Source organism: Spea bombifrons, chromosome 4, assembly GCF_027358695.1.
Source record: "Spea bombifrons isolate aSpeBom1 chromosome 4, aSpeBom1.2.pri, whole genome shotgun sequence".
Classification (NCBI taxonomy): domain Eukaryota; kingdom Metazoa; phylum Chordata; class Amphibia; order Anura; family Pelobatidae; genus Spea; species Spea bombifrons.
The window spans coordinates 20,862,202-20,884,623 of NC_071090.1; the positions used below are offsets into that span (position 1 = coordinate 20,862,202).

The 22,422-nt window shown below is 38.9% G+C and overlaps 1 protein-coding gene across 1 annotated transcript; it reads left to right on the forward strand.

The window, feature by feature from the left end:
* Window positions 1-10,471: 10,471 nt before the first annotated feature.
* MYOZ3 (myozenin 3) lies at window positions 10,472-19,793 on the forward strand. The gene is made up of 6 exons (XM_053464367.1): window positions 10,472-10,667; window positions 14,040-14,124; window positions 15,952-16,106; window positions 17,314-17,518; window positions 18,087-18,264; window positions 18,643-19,793. Exons 2-6 carry the CDS (start codon window positions 14,043-14,045, stop codon window positions 18,830-18,832), a joined length of 810 nt encoding a protein of 269 aa, XP_053320342.1. The 5' UTR covers window positions 10,472-10,667; window positions 14,040-14,042; the 3' UTR covers window positions 18,833-19,793.
* The last annotated feature ends 2,629 nt before the right edge of the window (window positions 19,794-22,422 follow it).

Sequence of the window (22,422 nt, forward strand, 5' to 3'; positions counted from 1 at the left end):
GCTGGTGAAACTACTGCAGGTGTATGCTGCTGCAAATGGGAGCATTTCTCTGGTTAACTGGTGAAGACAGAACTGCAGAACTGCATCCAGGAGTAGGGCCCTCTGCTAGATTGAGCCCAAGTCCTGTGGAGGTGCAACAGCAGGTTAGGGGAAGCAGTAGAAATGGCAGCTTGTGAGTTGCTATTAGGGAGTGTAGGTCCAGTGACACAGAATTCTCCATTCTGCTCCCTGGAGCCATCTTCCTGTATACCTCACCATGTGGTCACAGTGAGCTGCTCGCTGGTGGCAAGTCAGCTAGGCCCAAGCTTCCATGATGCCTTTCAAGTGCATGGGAGTTCCATGAGCCTCCGATGTTTACCCTGTGCACTGGGTCAGATGCAATAGCTGGTCTATAGTCATGGCCAAAAGTTTTGAGAATGACATAAGTATTGGTCTTCAAAGTTTGCTGCTTCAGTGTTCTTTGATTTTTTTTGTCAGATGTTACTATGGTACACTGAAGTATAATTACAAGTGTCGAAGGATTTTATTCACAATTACATTAAGTTTGCCCACTCCCTTGGCTGAGAGGCAACCCTACACATAAATAGCCTCAGGATGTTTTACTGTTGGCATGACACAAGACTGATGATAGCGCTCACCCTGTCTTCTCCGGATAAGCTTGTTTTCCCAAACAATCGGAAAGGGGATTCATCAGAGAAAATGACTTTACCCCAGTCCACAACAGTCCAATCCCTGTACATTTTGAAGAAAATCAGTCTGTCCCTAATGTTTTTCCTGGAGAAAAGTGGCTTCTTTGCTGTCCTTTTCGTCAGCAGGCAATCCTCCAAAAGTCTTCGTCTCACTGTGCGTGCAGATGCACTCACACCTGCCTGCTGCCATTCCTCAGCAAGTTCTGCACTGGTGGTGCCCCGATCCCGCAACTGAATCAACTTTAGGAGAAGGTCCCGGGGCTAGACTTTCTTGGGCGCCCTGATGCATTCTTCACAACAACTGAACCTCTCTCCTTGAAGTTCTTGATGATCCGATAAATGGTTGATTTAGGTGCAATCTTACTAGCAGGAATATCCTTGCCTGTGAAGCCCTTTTTGTGCAAAGCAATGATGACAGCACGTGCTTCCTTGCAGGTAGCCATGGTTAACAGAGGAAGAACTACCCTCATTTTAAAGCTTCCAGTCTGTTATTCTATCTCAATCAGCATAACAGAGTGATCTGCAGCCTTGTCCACGTCAACACTCTCACTTGTATTAACGAGAGAATCACTGACATGATGTCAGATTGTCCTTTTGGGTCAGGGCTGAAATGCAGTGGAAATTTTTTTGGGGGAATAAGTTAATTTTCATGGCAAATAGGGAATTTGCAATTGATTGCAATTCATCTGATCATTCTTCATAACATTCTGGAGTACATGAAAATTTCCATCATCTAAACTGAGGCAGCATTAGATCTGCAGGCAACATTCAGATGGTCAGGAAGCCGCTGCCTCAATGACGCTTCAATAGAGGAGAGGTTAGGAGGCACAGAACGAAGATGGATATCTTTTTACCAGTGCACCAGCTCGAGCACGAAGATTCCACTTTCAGCCAGGAACAGGAGGCAAGCCATCTGGCAGAAATGAGTGCTTAGAGCACATGGCCAGGTATCAGGGAGTTCTGGGAGTAATCTAGGATAGATTCTTAAATTGGTAGTTGATCGGCTTACTACCTCTTCCCCTGGTCTGTCAACAAAATTTGGTCTCAGTTGGGTGAGGTCATCAAGTACCTGCTGATTGTGAGTTGTCCTCATTCTCCATCACTAATGCTAAAATCTGGAGGGTAAATACACTGACGTTCTCACATTGGTGCCACAGAATAGTGAGCCAGTGGATGACACCTCCTCGCCCATTGCTTTGTCAAGGGGATTCAAAAATGAGGTTTGCTGACTCTTCTAAGAGAGCCATAGTAGATGGTACAACTCATGCAGGTTCAAGCACGAGTCTCCTCAAAGGTGAGGACACTAGTGTGTGTCCGAATGATATAGCCATGGCTAATGGTGATTTGCTTTAATAGATGTATAGTTTCACTAAGAGGCTCTGCATCCCTTTTACATAATTTGACATTCCATCTATGCCCAATAATTTGCCATCTGTGCCGCTGGAAAAGTTGCCGCTGTTATGATGGTGGGCCCCTTAATTCCCTTTTCAGAATCTGAGGGTTTCATCTCTTGGCTTAAAGTGCCCAAGAAAGAGCCCAGTAAATTCTGTTAAATACACCACCTATCCTATACCTCCGGTGCCTCTGTCAGTGATGGTAAGATAAGGCGGAATGGTAGGGTCTTTTGTTATGGGCAGGCATGCTTGTTAGCTAAATCCGATACTGAGTCTACCTTTCTGTCTCTTGCCTTTCCACTAGGATTGATTTCACTTGTTGGGGATTTACTTCAGGAATAATTATTTGCCTCCCAGTTGAGGTTTTTGCTGCATTTTTGGAATGGTTGGTCAAGCAGCAGGGTTAATCTCATTATTACGTCATCTGTATGATTTCCTCTTTGTGGGCATGGTCGACAGTGGAGAATGTTCTTGCTTATTAGCTTGTTTCCAGTTGGTTGCTGAGGATGTTGGTACAACACTTATATTATTGGTGCCAAACAATATTAGCAAAAATCCAGACCCCACAACTCAACCACCACAAAAAAAAAAAATCATAAAATGCCAGATTATGCAATAGTTTAAGACAATTCCAACTCTCCTCCTGCTCCCAGCAAATTTGCCCTGGGAACATACCATATTAGCAGGTGCTCCTTTATCTGCTTGGAGACTCAAACAAAATGTCTGGGATGCTTGGCTCCCACTATAGATAATGACAACCGCCTGTGAAAGAAAGGTACAGCCCATGGACTACCCACAATTGGTGTCCAGTGTCTTTATTTGGGTCAGGTTGTGTGGGGAGTTGTATGGGTCAATGCTATAGGTCTAAGCAGTCAAGGGCCCCCTGGACCTATAAACGGGATCTTGACTGTTGCAGCTTGTAGGGATTAAAATAAGATACATATAAGATAAGGCCAGGGAGTAAGGAAAGTATTCAGAGGTTGGACAGACTAGATGGGCTGAATCTATCATCTACTGTCACTTTCTATGTTTCTGTGTTCTATGTAGAACTGTTTGCCCAGAAAGGGATTAGGGAGGTGTGTCCTGCAGGGTACTTATGGTACTTGCGGTATGTGTGTGTGTCTGGGTAATCGTGTCTGTCTGGGTAAGTTAGTTTAAGTGTCTAGTTAAGTTAGTGTGTGTGAGTATGTGTACATGTGTGTTAGTGTTTAGTGTCTGGTTCTTTTAATGTAAATGACTGTGTGTTTGTTATTGGGTCTGGTTGTGTGAGTGTAAATGTCTGGTTCCATTAGTGTTTGGATGTATATGTTAGTATAGGTGTTTGGGCCTGTTAGTGTAAATGTCTGCTTGTGCTCCAGTGTGTAAGTGTTGAATTTCTAGTTGTGTTAGTGGCTATACGTGTCGGTTAGCATTGAGTGGCTGGGTGTGTGTGTGTTAATGTATGTGGGTGTGTTTCTAAGTGTGAGTGTGAATGCCCCTCCCGAGGCCAGGCTCTGGATCTGCCCTTGCTGTTAATGGGGTTTGGTTGTATATAAGTGTTGAACTGCAGCGTCAATACCTCTGTCTCGGTTGGAACAATATCATTTCCCCTGAGATTAGAGTTCTGGCATCTGGATTTAATCCTCTTTGTTTTCGTGAACATTCTTCAATTATGCTGATTGTTTCATTTAAGTTTTCATTGAGATGAAGTACATGAACATTTCTATCCATCCTCCCTCCCCTTTTCTCTCTCTTTTCTGTTTTCCTGTATACTTGGGAGGGTGGTGGGTGGAAGTCTCTGGAGCAGCGCTACTGTTTTCGTAGGAATGGTTTTTAAACCAAAATGCTAGGGGTTTAAAGAAACCAGAAAAGCGAGTGGGCTCTAAGAAAATTCAAGAAGCGGAGCGCTTCAGTTGTGTTTTTACAGGAAACTCACTTAAGAGACCCGGGGGAAAAAGAAGCTCAGAGATAGATAATTTACCCAAGCTTTCTTTAGCAATAATGTCTACTAAATCTAAGGGAACAACTATTCTATTTTAGAGACACATTTCATTTCAAGTGGCTTCTACTTTGTTGGATCCTGAGGGAAGTTTTACTTTTGTTAGCCACCATATTCTTATCAAATAGGAAACAGAGTGAGTTTCTTTGCTCGGTACTGCATAAGCTCTTTGCATTCAATCTTTAAAAAGTCTTTAAAAATCTTACAAAGAATGTTTTTTATTTATCATCAACTGTTTTTCAGAACAATGGACATATTTGTCATGTCAAATAGGACATGACGGGGCTGCCTACGTTCCCCAATGATGTTTTAGCAGGATTCTGCATAGGAAGATGATGTAATGTTGGAAGTATTAGAGCCTAGAATCTAACTGCCCAATGTTATGAGGGAATTGGCAGTTTATGAGGCCGTTGTCCAATTTTAAGATCAAGATGAATAAATCTAAAATCTTTAATTTATTAGTCTAGTCTGAGGATAGTATGTATATTAGAAAGTCCTTCCCTTTAAAATCTGTATTTCTAGGGACATTGCTCAATTATATCTGGATAATTTTTTCCCTTTGCTGGCACAATTGTGCAATGATTGGTGGACTTGGACTAACTTAGATATTATCAGGCTTCCCATATCCAGAGGGTTTTAGAGTGGAATGTCTACCCTGCCTAGAGGCAGTGGATATTGTGTGGGCAGTCTTTTTTTTCCAGTCCCATTGGGGAACGGTTTGTAGATATGCCCTATACAGGCGAGACATTCCTGGGTAGGAGTGCTTTTGGAAGTATAGCTATCTAGCTTCATCTCAGATTATTTTCCAGTACATATGGGGGTCTTTCATTCAGCCCTCCCAGGAATTCAGATGTCACTTGGGATGGAAAGGTGGTACCCATGCCACAGCTGACTGAAGAATGTAAATTCATATATAGTTTTATGTACCACCAGTTTTGATTTGTGAAATTGTTTCCATCTCTTAAATTGGGAGCTAACAGAATTTGAATATTTGTGCATGTAGCCACCATCTCAGCCAAGAGCATGTCTCTTTTATACCAACTATTAATAGTCTATGTCTATGTCACCCGCCTCCTCTTTGCTGGGAAATGGGAAGACCTTTTGGGTTTCTCACTGACTAAAAAGCAGTGAAATGAAAATAATCATAAGATGTAATGATTTCGGTATAGATGTGGAGATGTGGTGCACAGTTTGGGTCATATTTGGTGTGGACTAGCCAGTAATCCAGCCTGTCTGGAAAAAAATATCCCATGTATTCCAGAGAATTGTAGAAAGTCCCTCATCTTTTTCTCTGGGCACGATGCTCCTCCATGCATTTTAGCAGACAATGCACTGAAACATCTGAAAAAACAAGCAGGATGCTGGGTTGCATAGGGAGAGACATTAGTAGCAGAAAGAGGGAGGCGATTATGCCACTTTACAGATCTCTGGTCAAGCCTCATCTAGAATATTGTGTACAGTTTTGGCGACGCCATCTTCAGTAGGATATCGACACATTGGAGGGCGTTCAGAGGAGAGCTACAAAAATGACAAGTGGTTTGCAGGACAGAAATTATCTGAAAAGGTAATGATCATAATATGTATAGCTTGGAGGAAAGAAGAGAGAGGGGAGAAGCACCAGGAACATTTAAAAGGAACAGTTCCAAGCAAGTAATCCCTCACTTGGCCTGGAAGCACAGAGAACCTTCCTCTCCCCGGAACAGTCTCCTTGAGTGAGACCTCTGAGAGTTTATAGGTCCATGACCTTCACATGTTGCAATTCTTTAGTTGGAGTAATGGCTCACTTTGCTCTCCTAATGCTCCGCCCTAGGAATCCATACACACAATTTACACCTCACGAAACAGAATCTGCATAAAATATCTCCCTGTAAAGTGCTCAGAAAGCAATACAATATAACTAGAGATCTTCTTGACATCTTTATAGACCCCATGAGTATCTTTTGTAGCATTGCCCACACAGGGAGACTTGCTTAGAGACCCTATTAGAATCTGTGTATACCCGGCATGGTCTTTATTATTTTGATGGATGCCTCCTGCAATGTGGATGCTAACACCTTTGCTGTGTTAGTTTTACTATTTGTATGTATAAATAAGCATTGTTATATTAGAGTAAGCAATTTGAGCACTATGGCTTGTCCTACATCAAACCTTTCATTAAGTGTTTTTTATGCTAATCCGGTCTTGAATGCTAAATTAAGGGTATTATCAATTTCTGACAAGTTGATGTTTCCATGAGAACAAGTATTACAGCAATCATTGAATGATGAAACAGAATGTTTGTGAAGTACATCTGGAGACACAAGAGTGTATATAGTGTATCATTTTAGAATATTCATATAACAGAGGTCCGGAGAACATTAACAAATTTCTTACAACTATATATTGCTTCAGTAACATGCACAGGAAGTAAGTAGTAGGCCACTGACAGAGAGGATGGATCAGACAGGAAAGGGTTTATATATTCATTTCTCATGCCAGATTTACAATGACTCCCTATGAAGCAGCTGTACAGTGATTGGATACTGAGTGCCAGGCACTTGCAGGTGTCCATATTTATCTGTGATGAAATCTACTTTCTAATTTTGGCAGTGTGACCTTTCAAGTCTCAGACAGACGTGCCAGGATTCGGGTCAAAGACACTGAAAACTAGATCTATGGGCTGAATATCCCACTCTACCTCGCACTCATCACCTATTTCTGACAAGCAGTGCAAGCACAATTGAAAAATAAAAAACCTTTGTTTATTTAGGGTTGTCAAAACCAGAACCCTGGTCACTTTTTTCAGTAGCAACAACAAACGTTTGTTACTCTTTAAGTCCATGAGTTTAAATTCTACATTGTTCCAGTTGTTACCACACTCCCATTGCCCCCAGTAAGGGTTTTGTAGTCCACTTATAGGAAATAGCTTGCTCTGGACCAACCTTACATATTAGTGTGAATCTTAATGGTTTTAATTTTATCCCTGTCCCACTATAAAGCCTAAGAGAAGGGTTATAACAAGTAGTATTACATTACACAAATGGCAGTAGAAGCCCCAAACAGTGTTCCAGTGAAGGAGGAAAGTTTTCCACATGAAATGTGTCCATGAATGTGTGTAATATGATTTAATCCTCAGATTATCCTTTGGAATAAACAAATATAAAATCTTAGGTGTTTCAGGTAGAACCAACAGGTAAGTAGGTGCCTGTACAATGTTTCACTTAATCTGGTCATTGTCGTTTTAACTGTTTTCCTCTACACAAAGTCTTCTCCAGCTGTGAAATCACACATGGGAAGCAAACATTCAGTGATCAAGCTGTTAATCAGCATCAACCTCCTCAATTATCAGCAGGCCATGGACTAGCTTAACATCATGCAAGTTTTAGTTCTAGCTGGGAAGGTACTGGTCACCACCCCTGTATTGTATTCACACTTGTTAATTGTGCATTGCGAGTTGAAGTACCCTGTCTCTCAAATGACGGTCTGTACTACTGATAGTTTTTCCAATTTTAAAGCCAACGTCATATCCTGTTCATTCAAGAGCTTGCAGAGGCTGTTGTTGCTTTGGGGTACGTCATCCAAAGTTGCCTTTCCAAGTCTACATTCTTACTACCACATGATGAAATGTTAGGAAACATCCTAGCATCCATTTTTTAGGACCAAACAGTTTGTACTTAAATTGTCTTTTTCCATTTTCATACTCTCTAATGTTCAGTTCTAATGTCCACATTTGATTAAAAGGAGAACAAGAAGGGCCTCTATTGGGAAAACAGAAACCTTTAGAAAGATAAAGTATAAAAAATATAGATTTTCTTAAACTAAAAGTTTACAAATAATTTTTCCTACTGGGAATTCTCATGTGGGTATCTGACTAATTTTTAAAATTTAAATTTTCAGGATCAAAAGAGAAAAAATGCACAATTCTTCTAAATTTCTTAATCGGTTGTATAATGAACTATGGAAAAAACACATGGCAAAACCCTGCTCCCTAGCCACATGGTGGCTCAAAAGTAAACAGCATTATTTTAATGTTTATTCTGCTATTGTAAAGGTCAGCTTTATGTATGGACAGGCTACTTAACACAAGCCAAGAGGCTAACAAATGATCACTGTATTTCAAGAGAGGAATCAAAGTTCTTTTCTTTTCCAAGTGGTGTTTTGGTGTCTAGGGTCTGTGCAAATTTAACTAAAAACAGAGATCAGACAATAGTGGTGTTCATTTTAACATCTTAACAATGTTATCAAAAATGGTCCATACACACGACACAGTTTCATACGAAACAATACATTCCTGCTATACGATATGGAATAATCTAGTTATCAAATATCAGTATAAATACATTATTATTTTATTTTGTATAGCAGAGTATAGTGACTGCAGCAGGGTCTTCTTTAATATTGATTGGACCCTGGGCAAGCTTTTGCTTGGGCCCTCACCCCCCAATAAAATACCTCCTACACCAAAACAACCCTCCACATATTTTCCCCAAAACAGCCTGCCTGTGCATCTTTGCCCCAATCAGCCTGCCTGTGGCATTTTTGTCCCCCACATAAACATCCATGCTGTCACACACATACTCATTTGTCCACTCATTCACACATATAAATTCATTCACAAATACTCATTCACACACACTCATTCATGCACCCCCCCACATACACACACACACACTTGCCTCAACTGCAGATCTGTCTTTGGTGCTCTTTATCTGCGTTGCTCACACACAGTGTGTGATCAGCTTCTCTTTTACCTCCCAGGGGAAGCAGGACCACAGCAGAGTCATATAATTTGATGTAATGTAACATGACCATGCTGCATCTCTGCTTGTCAGGGTTCCACTGTGCCTGTTGTAGTCCTATGTGCTCCAGATATAATACCAGTAGTTTAATACAACTTTGCTTTATTGCTGAACATTACTGAATAATCAGGATATTAATGCTGACACAAATATGAGTATCATGCCATACTGCATCACTGCTTAACACTCACTAGCTTACAAAATGGCCACTGTGCTCTCTCACCTGTGAGGCATTACAGAGGCGGAGCCACTACTTAAAGTGAGAGGGACAGTGAGATGCAGTATCCTACATTCCAGGCATAACAGTGCCAGCCTGGGTATGTAATAATTATACAGATGTCATGCCTACATGCAGCCACTAGTGGCCACCCTTCCCTCTCAGGAGCACCCGTTTAATTATTTGGGACAGCTGAGCCATGTTACCTGGGTATAGCCCTGCCCTTATACACATGCCTTTCCTGAAGGCTCCCTGCCGTTTACCCTGCCATGAGTCCAGTGCCCTGTTCCGGCTGTGCTCCAGCCGTGTTCTCCTGGGCGTTACAAGATAGGTTGATCGCAACTCAGAGATAAGCAGCTGGCTTGGAAATGATCATGGGGGTTGCCCAGGCACCCTAGTGTGGTTGGCCCAGTAGTAGTAGTAGGAATGACTGGGCCCAGGGCAGCTGCCCCTTTTGCCCCCCCATTAAAGATGGCCCTGGACTGCAGATAAGAACCATTCATCCCAACCTTAAGTCCTTGGTCTTGTCTTAGATTACTTAGATAACTATATACCTATCCAATGCATATTTAAATTCCCTTCTCTACTTGAATTACCGGCAGTCTACTTACATTTTTAAATCTATCACTTCTGCTACAAGGCTATTCCACTTATCTACCACCGTCTCAATAAAGGAAAACTTCCTTACATTACACTTAAACCTCTGAGCCTCTAGTTTTAGATTATGGCCTTTTGTTCTAACATTTCTCACTTGGAATAACCTTCTGTACTTCTCTTTATGTATTTTAATGTTTCTATCACATGCCCTCTGTCTTCTTTTCACCAAGCTATATCCCTTAATCTCTCCTGACTTTTTATCTGCAAACCATCCACCACTTTAGTAGCCTCTTTCTGAACCCTCTCTAGAATGGAATGGAAGTATCCTGCTGAAGATGAGGTCTCCAAAAGTGTACATAAAAGTCTAGGTGAGGTTTGACTAGGGATCTGTAAAGTGGCATAACCACCTCCCTCTTTCCGCTAGTAATGCCTCTAGCTGTTGTAGTCAACACCCTGCTTGCTTTTGGGGATGCTTTGTTGCTTTGTCTACTTACCAGTAAGTACTCCTAAATCTCTATCTACTGTTGTAGTTGACAGCACAGTATGCCCAATGCTATATGTTGTGGAAGGCCATGATGTGTAAACAACCTATGTGTATGAGTGATGGCATATACAGTAAGTACCTTCTCCAGTCCATTATTTAAAGTAACTGATTTCTCTTCAACTTACATGTAAAGTAATGTGAACTGAATATCAATATTTAAAATAATGGGGGGGGTGAATCCTATATGTCAAGTAGATATGGAGCATACTGGGAATTTTTAAAATACATTTAATTGATACTGTAAGACTGCGTTTCTCAAATCTTTAATCGGCCAGGGCAAAGATCGGGTTAAAAATGTCATAGCAAGCAAGTCCTATGCTAAATTCTGCTGGAGAGCAATGGTGGTATTAATATTTGTGTGTCATCTGTTCTAATCTTACTCCCATCAGTTAGTTTTAGTAACATTAGGTCACTATCTGAAGAGAGAGGGGAAGGAAAAAGAAAGAAGGAAGACGCTCGCTGAAGTGAAGGTAGGTAAAGAGAAATGGGGAAAAGATAAGAAGGGAACAAAGAGGTAAAATCAAAGAAAATACAATTGTTAAAGTAGAGGAAATATTTGGGAAACAGCTGCAAAAATTTCTAAAGTAAAGGCTTAAAGGAACATAGTGTAAGGAAAGAATAGAAGAAGCAGATAATTCTCTCAAGGAAAACTCCTGGATAACCGAGGATAAACATAAAATCATATAAACTGGTGGGATTATTTTTACTTCTGGAAAGAGAACTAATTTTGCACGCCATAAAATGTTTTTTTTTGTTTGTTTTATGAATAAAGCTGTATTGGCACTTAGGTTCTCCCAATTTAAACTGTGTTCAATCAAATATAATATAAATATATTTAAAGGAGAGCTGCCAACACTGTTTAAAAATTATAGAATCATTTTCAGTTTTAAACAATACTTTTCAGAAATACAATGAGGGGGATCTATAATGCTGTTACAAGCCCAGATGTCTGTTAAATGATGGAAAATTGCACTTATAAAACTAATATCAGACACAATCAGCAGGTTATTGACGTGTGCCAACCTGCTAAACAGATTTCTGTGCTGGTAGCTGCAGTACAGCCTATTTATAAAAATCTTATTTATTTTGCATAAGAAACAACAATTCTGATAAGGCAGTATCACACCTCAGACCCAATTGTAAGACCCAAAGGTAATGTGGATACCCTAATACATTTGAACCGGTCAGTTAAGAGGAACTGCTTGAATTTCATGCATCCCTCGAGTTGTGTAACAGCAGTATAGTGGCTTTTTATCTTAAGTTTATATTAGCCCAATATGCCATATAAACACACTATGATCTTCTCATACTTCCTTGTGGTAAACAATAAATATCTTAGTCTAAACCACCATGAGTGACCCTGTAACTACGGGACAATAAGCAGAACTTTATATTGGTGTAAAAATGTGACTCTTCTCCTCTAAATACATACTTATGTTGCTTAAATAGTCAAGGGCCATTAGAGGAGATCCTCCAAACCCATACCGCAGTCAACTCATGACTCAATTCATGTCAAGGCGTCACTTAATGTGTAAATTAAATATACAGTATATGTGAAACATTCTGTAACATTATCAGCCTTTATCTTTATGTGCACATACATAATACCCAATACATAGACTCCACATATTAATTATGGTGACCTGTTTATATAATCTTAATTTGGTAGAAACTGGATTTGGTAAGAAACTTCCATAGAGTCCATGTGAAGAGGAGACACCCCTCTGAGCTTCGTGAAGTAAAAGGTGTCCTCAGTTGAATAGAATTGGTTACATTGGCTTATGTAAAGCTATACAATTTCACTGTATAACAACACTATACTAGAAATATTCTTTATAAATAGTCAAGGGGGGGCTGGTTTACTCAACTCGTATGATTACACACACTTACCTTGCATATCTTCATAGCTGCTCACACGCTATTACCGTGGGGTTAGGTAACATCACCTTACGTGACCTCACTGATCGCCTAACTCCACAAGCAGGCTGTTCCAATTTGGAACAGTTCTTTTTTTACTCCTTAACGACTAAGGCTGTGTTATTTTTTTTTACATTTAAGGACTGAGTGATTTTTAGCACTTTTGCAATCTTTTTCAATCATAATTCATTCTCCTCTCATTTAGTTTACCCACACAAGTTATATATTATTTTTTCCCAGGACAAGTAGGCTTTCGTTTAAAGCTAAACATACATATACATATATATTATAAATTAATAAAAAAAAGCCAACATTTTCACCCTTAAAACTATACCTAACCATTGCAAATTATAAATAAATTTAGATATTTGTTTTGAGTTTGAAAATACCTCATATACATTGTTTTATCATCTATTTAGCATGCTGGGGCTTCAATAGTGGTCTCAGGTCTGGAATCCACCCCATAAAATGATGTTACTGAAAGAAGGCAACCTAGGGTATTTCACTAGGGCCATTTTCAGGCAGCATTATTTTGTATTCTTTACACATTTATTGCAATTTTGCTTAGTATTTTTTAATGCCAGAAAATGATTAGAAAATAACCCAAATTATGTTCATCTATATCCCACAATTTAGTTAATTGCTCCCCAAATTAATGCCATAAAGCCACTTCAGCACAGTGTATTTTTGTATAATTTTTACCTGTATTTTTTTTTTGGGGGGGGGGGTAGTGGGGAGTGTTGTAGGAAGGAGGGGAAGTGTTTTTTTTAATTCAAGTGTTTGCAGTTAAAATTATGAATGAGGCAAAATTTTGATTAAATAATATTTTGGCCACTCAACATTACTAGGAATTATGTTTCTAATTCTGCATTAAAGGGGACTCTAGTTGAAACAATATATATTTTCTTGAGCATAAAATATAGCCTTTTGTAAAATAACATTGAAGAAAATTTGGTTTTATTTCATTGTGTTCTAATAATACTTATCTGTACACTTGAGTGTCATCATTGTTGTCAGTTATGAGATTGTAGGTAACTTGTCCTACTCAAACACCATACTGAGTTGATTCTTTATGACAATGCCAATGAAGACCTGCTTACCAAATGACATCATCATTTTCTCCATATCCTGTCAGAGTGTCAAGTTCTGAGTGGTTAGGACTGAGATATTTTCCTGGCATATAGTGGCAGTACAGGGTGTCGTTCTTCCTTAGGGACAAGGAACTGAAATAGAAAGGGTTAATACCTCCCAACTCCTCCTCCTTACCCCATAAGAGTCCACGGAACACCAATGCCGTCAGTTCTTCCTTGTCCCTTGCGGGGACGGATGTTATAGTCTGGTGGGGCACAAGAGTTGTGTCCAGGGGCATCCCTCCTCCGACTGCTCCCCGGGTGGTGAGCAGAGTGAGGCAGAATCAACTGACGTCAATTCTCTAAAAAAAAATTTCCTTAATATAGTGGAAATATGTATTTCCCTCCTTCATGTTGTCTGCCATTAAAATTATTTTGCAAGCATATTGGTGTTCTTGGTACTTAGTGATGGCATTGGTGTTCCGTGGACTCTTATGGGGTAAGGATGAGTTAGAAGGGGGGTATTAATCAGTTCCTAAGGTCTTTTTTTGTTGTCCGTTTTTGTTTATTATTATTTAATTATTTTTTTTTATTATTACAAGCGCCGCAGTTCTGTCTTTTTTGGGGGATGTTACTAATAGAGTTAAATTAAGACACAATAATTGCACTGTTAACATGTTAAGGAAGAATACCAAAAAAGTTACAGTGCTTATCTGGAAACTGAATCATTAAGAGCCATATACAACCTACAACCCTCTTCTCAATTTTGATTATGGATGGTATCTCTTATTAAATGAAATGGCAGTTTTACCAACAAACAACTAATTATTGTTTCTACTTGTCATTCCTCTACAGGAAATGTTTCCAATACAGTCAGACATTGTTCGTGAACATAAAAGACAGGCGTATGCAATAGCAAGAGAGATGACAGGAGACAGTGGTAAGTGTTGTGGACTTGGATGAAAATAACCTTTTTAGGGAAAAGAAACATGACCTGGGGAAACGGCACTTGACCTGAAGACTCCAGATCTAACATGGAGGGTTCCCAGGTATGCTGATCAAAGAATGATGCTTGTAGCTTAACAAAGCTCAGTACCGTACCCTGGAACAGTCTACATGAGGAGATGCTGAGGCACGTCCAAATATTAACCCTTTAACAGCCCAACATAAAAATTATGTTGTTTTGTCTCACTACTGGTGGCAGCCAAATTGTCTTAATAATGGAACATCATTTGTCACAAGGTAAATTACCTGTATTCAAGCAGAGAATATGATTTACTAAGAGAAGCGGAAAGCTTTTCATAGCAGAGTTTGAAGAGGTCACCCCTAGATTATGTGACCCTAATAATCTGCCTGTTTGGATTTAGATTGACATTTAATCAACCTAGATATCCATACAGTCTACTCACAATACTCAGCCTGGCCCCCTAACCTAGTACTTTATGAAAAGATGGTCCTACAGGAACCATGATATACCTGGTACACCATTTGTCAAAACATTCCCACGCCACTGCAATCATGGGGGCACCCCTGTTGCTATCTATGACAGGAGTGGTCAGTCTAAAAATCCCCCAAATATCTGTGCACATGAATGCTTCTCTATCCAGCTGACGATCACAGTAACAGGCCTCATGTCTCAGGTTTAAAAATATATTTTGTTTTTGTTTATATTGCATAGAAAGTGTGATGGAGGTTAGTTAGTGGGGAATTTGTTAGATATGGTTAGGTTTAGGATTAGGTAGGGGTTAAAAAATAATACTAAAAAATAGAAAACTTAAAACAAATGAAAGTCATATAGGAAATAAAGGTTTTTTTCAAAATCGAAAAAGAATTGTCTCCATTTTTACTAGTTCTGTATTATTTATATATTTGTTTTCTAAATTGCACTTTTTAAAATGTATTCATAAACATAATGTCTTACATATTTGAATATGGTTTGGAGAAAAGCCCATACGTATTCCGAAAACAGAAAGAGAGACATTACGGTTGAAGAAAGACACAGCAAACATAGCTCTGGTTCTTAAAGGGAAAGTCCCATGGAAAAACACTTATCTTAACTTGAGCTTTTTAAATACAGTCTATATATATACAGTAATGCAATTTAGCATTGAAGAAAGTCTGGTTTTATTTCATTCTGTTCCAATACATTTATCTGTAGACCTGGAAGCTGCCTTGTAGACAGCCATGTGATATTTTGGATGACTTTCTCTCTATTCACCACACTTTAGCTGGCTGTTTATTGTAATGTTAAAGAAGTCCGGTTTGTGCAACAAAGCCATTTCCTATGTTGAATTTCATTAGTGAGACTGCCAGTGTCTGGGTGATTAAGACTGAGACATTCGTTTGTTTACCATAAGGCATTAAGGTGTCAGTGTGTTTGTCTTGTAGATTGGGCAAGGATCAAATATGAAAACATAGGATGTAAAAACTGGTTTAAAAAGGACAACAAAAGAATACAGGTGATACATTTTGGAGATGTCCCCCTTTAAACTAGCAGATAAAATATATTTTTCTAAAACTTGTTAACCTAATCTATAACTACAATCCAAGAAATACAAAGTCATAAAATTGGGATGCTCTTTATAAAGTTCCGAAACTGCTGCTAAATTTGGTGCAGCTGGAAATTTTATTTCCGGTAGAATAATTTTTGAAGTCGTGTTGGTGTAGCGTTTACAATGCGGAAACGTTTTGGTAAAAAGTCAACCGATGACCCCTAGTGGCACAAAACCATAATAGTAACATAAACTAGTTACATCTTTTTTTTCAGTTCCCCATTTAGACCTGGGGAAGAAAGTGAGTCTCCCTCAAGATCTAATGATGGAAGAGCTTTCCTTGCAGCGAAACCGTGGATCTTGTATGTTTCTGGAGAGGCAAAAGCGTGTGCAGAGATTTATCCTTGAGCACCAATCAAACCAAACCAACGTGAGTTCCCCTATATTATTAAGAAATGTGTGAAATGGGCTATGAGTCTCCAACTGTTTGATTACAACCTCTAGGCTTTAACTGAGAATGATGGAAAGTGTATTAAAACAAGAGGTCTACACTTGCACAGGAAAAAGGAAAATCTCTTTTTTTTATTTAATGAATCCTGCCATCTTTGCGCCACACAGCCTGCCTGTGCCATATCTGCCCCTACTTACACATCCACACTATTACACACATACATACTATACATACATAACTACATACTCATTCATGCATATTCATTCACTCATTCTTATTCAGACATACCCATTAATTTACTCATTTATATATACTCATTCTCGCACCCCTTGCCTCACCTGCAGATTTCTCTGTGGTACTCTCACGCTGTGCAAGCAACTTCTTTACCACCCAGGGGAAGCAGGAAGGCAGCAGGATCATGTGACGTAAAGTGCCCCCACTGTGTTTCTGCTTCCCCTGGGCGCTACAAGAGACGTTGCAGAGGTCACCAAGGCCCCCTAGAGTGGTGGATACAGTCACAATCGCGAGGCCTGTGACCGTGGTTGTTACAGACTCAAGGGGCAGCAGCTATGGGCCAACCAGGAATGGCCAGGCCCAAGGCAGCTGCCCCTTTTGCCCCGCGCTAAAGACGGCCCTGAGCATTACTGTAAAGTTTGGTGGTGGTGGGATAATGCTGCAGGGCTGTTTTTCAGTGTTTTGGGGAAGGCTCTTTAGTTCTGCTAAAAGAGTAATGCTAATGCTACAGCATACAATGACATTTTATACTTTACCAAAACAACTTTGTTTCACCAGAGCAAGGTTCATGAAGACATGATGATTTTAGTGTGGAGAAACCATCCTCACCTTAACCCCACTTAAATCATTTGGAGATGAATGCAGATTGGAAGCCAGGCTTTCTTACCCAACATCAGTACCTAATGTCATTTTTAGTCATATAGTGTAGCACGTTGAATGCCCTGACTGCAAAGTTTCATTGCACTGCGAAACGGCAGTATACTAATGTGAAAATGCTTTGTAGGCATCATTTACTGAAAACTGGCTACCTAAACTCTTCTTTAAAAAACATATTCTCCAAAAAAAATATTTGAAAAAAAAATAATTGAATTTTGTATATGGTTCCAAACATTAGTGGCAATTTTTTAGGATTACATAATGCATACTCTTAAGACATCTGTCCTTTTCTCAGGCAGGTAGTAATGTAAGTGCATCTCAGTCTGGTCAGACAGCTCCTGGTGAAATGTCAGGTAAAGGAGGCCTTGATGGGAAAGAGAACGATCACTCGGAGATTTATATAACACCTGGTGGAAGCAAGACTCCTCCAATTGTACCCAAGAAATCTCCCAAGGTTTTGCAGTTGAAGATGTCCTTAAATCCAGGTGCTATAGCACCAGGTACTTCATGTTTCAGTATAAAACCAAGGTTGGGATAGTGCTTTAAGCTTGGAGCGAAATGGCAAACACAACAGAATGGATTAATGCATCCTCAGATTGTGAGTTCATATTGAGAATGTCATAGTTTTAGGTGGTATCTTCTTTAACCTAGAAGTTTGCAGTAGAGTCAAACATGCCAATGCCTAGATTTCACTATGCATTACTATGAGCCAATTCCTGACAGATTCTACTACAAGTTACCAGAAAGACCCCTGCAAAATCTAATACATCACCCAATATTAACTATCTATAATGCAGGGACAGCTTAGGTGTTCTTGCTGGGAAAGCTCAGTGACTGTTTAAAATGCATAGTAAAGGCAAGGGGTCAAAATGTCAAACAGTTACGGTTTAGAAAAATTAACAAAGATCATTATTCCTTTTTAACCATGAACTTCAGGGTTGGAAATTATCAAAAGCAGCTTATGGCTAAGGTAGCACAAGATTTGGTGAATAAAAACAGTAGTCTTCAAAGACTTACTTCATATATAAAGTGTTTTTACATATAGATTTATGTTTCTTCATTGTTAAGGTTACTCAGGACCTTTGAAGGAGGTTCCATATGAAAAGTTTAATAGCACAGCCATCCCGAGGTCCTATCGTTCACCATGGATTGAAGACAAGAATACTGAATACATTACATTTGTCAATGAAGTGCCCCCAGAACCTACAGGAATAGCTCTTGATGCTACATATCGCAGTTATAACAGGTCAGTCATTCTATTAGTTTAACGTGTTTTCACACGTACTAACTGTCTTAAATGTGGTAAATTTTAAAATTCTGCCAACAAGGGAGGCTATAGGGGCAACCCTAGTCTATAAAGGCCCTTGATTAGTCAAGGAGCAGAGGTAAGCATGATAGTGGACATGGGGCAGACAGGAATCTCAAGCCACCACCTTACCTAGATGTACTGGGCTGTTCCAAGATTAATTTGCTGATGGAAATTTTCATCAATTAGTATCACAGTGTATTAACAAGCAATAATTCAGAGCAACAAAGTCAACTAAATTAGTGTATTACTCTAGATTACCTTTTGTGAATTGTTGTGCTTCAAGTGACTATTATTTATTTTATTTTATTTTTTTAGAACTCCTGTTCCTTTTGGAAGTTTGTCTGTGGTTGATGGTTCAATGACTCCAAATATATTTGAAGAACTACAGGCACACATAGAGGAAACTGAAACTAACGGACTGGAACTAATGAGCCAAAGACCTAGCTTTAACAGGACACCTCGTGGGTGGGCAATGAAATACATACCAGAGTCAGTAGACCTGTAGAATCAGCTTGTGTTCAAGTTCAGCATGGTCACAGTGGCAAAATGTTCTTTATAATGCTTTGTATTGTCTGTATGGAGTAAACACTAGACTAGTTTTTGGCTCATTTGTTTTCGGACAACAAATGTTGTTTCCTATCCTTCGTTCCGGTTGAAATTTGAGTACCACTTTTAATTCGGAAACAAAATGCATTGCCTGAAAACACATCTCTCTCTGTCCCCAAGTCTTTTCTGTGCCCCCCACCTGCTCACCTAGGTTCTTCACCCATTTTCTTATCGCCTCTGATTTCTTGGCAGATGGAGACCATGCCAACAGGGAGCTGGGAGGAAGGGGTGTCAGTATGTGAGATAGTGTCCTGCCATATTGAAAAAAAACACAGGAGAAACACAGGAGCATGTAGTGCACACACAGTGTCTGCAATAGAAGCTGCTCTAAATTATAATATAAGCCTTGCTTGCCTGTAGAAGTAAATACACAGCTTTCCTTACAGACACTGAAATCGTTAATTACCATCTGCATATTAATTATGCCCCCCCCCGAGATATTTACTTTTATTTAATGTAATTACTCTACTGAGGGGTAGTGGATATGTGGAAGAACCAGCTTGATGTCTACAAAATCCCTGAGATCTGGACTTACTTTAATGAGAGGGTGGTGGATATGAGGAACAACCTCCCAGCGGAAGAAGCCTGAAGTCCGCAGAACCTCAGAGATTTGTACTTTTATTAAAAGTGATAAAGTCTTACCTACCATGAAAATATTTACTTTACTGGGGGGGGGGGGTATGTGAAACAGCTTCCCAGCAGCAAACCTTTCCAATTTGTACTTTTACTTACTGCAATAAAGACTTACTTAATGTAAGAAATATTTACTATACTAAGGGGGTTGCGAGAATGTGGAACAGTCTCCCAGTAGAAGCAGCTTGTGGTCTACAGAACCCCTGATATTTGTACCTCTATATAATAAAGTTTTACTTAATGTAAAGAAGATTTACTTTACTGAGGGAGCTGGTGGGTATGTGGAAGAAGTCTACAGAACCCCTGAGATGTGTGCTTCTTAATAACATTAAATAAAACTGTATTATATTAACTAGATTTGCATGTCTACTTTAAAAAAATGAAAAGAAAAATAGAAAAACCTAAATTCCACGTGAATAAGTGAATAAACAAATTAAAATACTCCCCTAATGTCAGCTGCTACCATCGACACTCTTCCTCAAAGTGTATATAATACCAAACAACGAACCATAGAGCGCATATACATAAGGGAGAAAATAGAAAACAATATTGTTGAACTAAAGACGTATTTAATACAGTGTTAGATCCACTCACAAGCGGGCTGGATAAAACGGACCCATCAAAGGATTCAGTAAAATGTTCTATTTAATTGCTTCTTAAAATCTGTAAAAACAAGTAGACCAAATGGTGCAGTATCTTCAATAAAAATATTCTAAAAGATCTGGATGCACTGGAAGCAGTCCATTTGGAGGCTGTAAGGTATCCGGTATGATGTCTCTCACTTTTCTCACTCTCTCAACGCATTTCGCCAATCTCTAGTCTGCTACATGTAACGTAAGTGACTCCAAACGGACTGCTTATATACCTTGATGCACAGATTCTTTACGTTGTGCCACTTCTAATTGTAAGTGCATCCAGATCTTTTAGAACATTTTTATTGAAGATACTGCACCATTTGGTCTACTTGTTTTTACAGATTTTAAGAAGCAATTAAATCAAACATTTTACTGAATCCTTTGATGGGTCTGTTTTATCCAGCCCGCTTGTGAGTGGATCTAACACCATATTAAATACGTCTTTAGTTCAACAATATTGCACTATTATGGTTTTCTATTTTCTCCCTTCTGTATATGCGCTCCATGGTTAGTTGTTTGGTACTTTTTAAAAAAAAATGTATGATTTGATGGGGTAAATTGATTTGGCTGGGTTAAACAATGTCCCAATTAACACAGGGGGCAGGATGACCACATTTCACAATTTGAAAAATGCACACGTCCCAAATGTGGCCTTTTAGCCCCCAAACAACCCGACAAATCCATGCATGGGTGGTATCACTGTATTCAGGAGATGTTGCTTAACACATATTGGAGTGTTGGGTGACAGTGACATATATCAGGAGCTGTAAATTCATACCTAAAATACAAAGTGTGTGGGGGGGAAAAAAATCACGCAAAAAAATACTACTGCAAATTTTGACAAAGGCTGGTGGTAAAATGTGTGCATGCAAATAGTTAAAATACCAGCATTTGAAATACACTGGGGTGTCTAGTTTTCAATAATATATGGTTATATTGGGCACATTGAATTGGCCAGGCTCAAAGATGAAAAATTTTGCCCCCAGTGACAGAGGCATATACCAGGACCGGTAAATTCAAACCTGAAGTAAAATGTGTGTGAAAAGAAAACGCAAAAAATTAACTACCACAAAGTTTGACAAAAACTGGTGGTAGAATTATTGCATGGAAAGAGTTAAAATATATACCGGTATATATAGTTAAAATATATAGATGGGGTAAATTGCATTGTCCAGCTTCAAAGATACTCGAAATAGCACATGGGGGAAGAATTATCAGATTTGGAAAAAATGGTTTTGAAATACCAAAACGCTACTTGTACTTATTACCCCATATCGTGCAGGACAAAAAAAAAAGCAAAAAAAAAAAAAAAAAACCCCCATAAAGACATTGGGTATTTCTAAACTCAAGACAAATAGTAGAAAATTCAGAAAAAGTCATTTTTTCTCTCATTTTTTCACCATATTTTATAAAAAAAAAAAAAAAACTATTTTTTTTATAGTAAATGATTTGATACAATTAAAATAATGACATCTTCTTGTCCTAAAAAAAACCCCAATATATAACTTGTATGGGTTCAGTAAACGGGGAAGAAAATTACAGCTAAACACGAGCACCGAAGAAATGTTAAAACAGCCATTGTCACGAAAAGGTAGAAAAAATAAAATCAGCAATTGTCACGAAGGGGTTAAGTTGTTTCCAGTCTTTTCTTTTTCCAAACATCATTAGACATTTTTGTCTTGAAAGACCTTCAAATCGAAATGAACATACTGAAAATAGCCCTGTAATAGGTCCCATGTGTATTGACAACATGCCACAAATCACATTTATGAATATGGATTATGTCCTTACCGTAAGATTAACAGTTATTGTCAAAAATGGAATACTGTGAGAACAAAAAAATTGAAATAAGCCCAAAGGCACCAACAGAAATGAAAGAACTATAATCTTAAAGATGTGTTGGAACACAAAGAAACTGTAGCTGCAAAAGACTACCAGAGGCACATTGCAACAATATTAACATTGAATGAAAAGGTAGAGTTGGAAATGCAGTCTGAAATTAGATTTTCTATACATTTGATAATTTAATGTAGGGACTACATTACAAGAATGTTAAACTCTTGTAATTTCATGTAAAGGAGATTAATATATTAGGAAAACGTGATACTGGTGTTTCCTAACTGAGCTAAGGTTCTTGTTTGTTAGACTTGTATGTCTGGGAATGAGCCGACGCGGTGTAGGCTTATTGTACCACCACCCATGAAAACAGGTTGGGACTTGG

Bases quoted from the DNA above. Each gene is read 5' to 3' on its own strand.
- MYOZ3 (XM_053464367.1), top strand. From the start codon at position 14,043: ATGTTTCCAATACAGTCAGACATTGTTCGTGAACATAAAAGACAGGCG. The intron at 17,519-18,086 runs GTACTTCATGTT...TTCATTGTTAAG, and splicing joins TCCAGGTGCTATAGCACCAG to GTTACTCAGGACCTTTGAAG. The intron at 18,265-18,642 runs GTCAGTCATTCT...TTATTTTTTTAG, and splicing joins ACATATCGCAGTTATAACAG to AACTCCTGTTCCTTTTGGAA.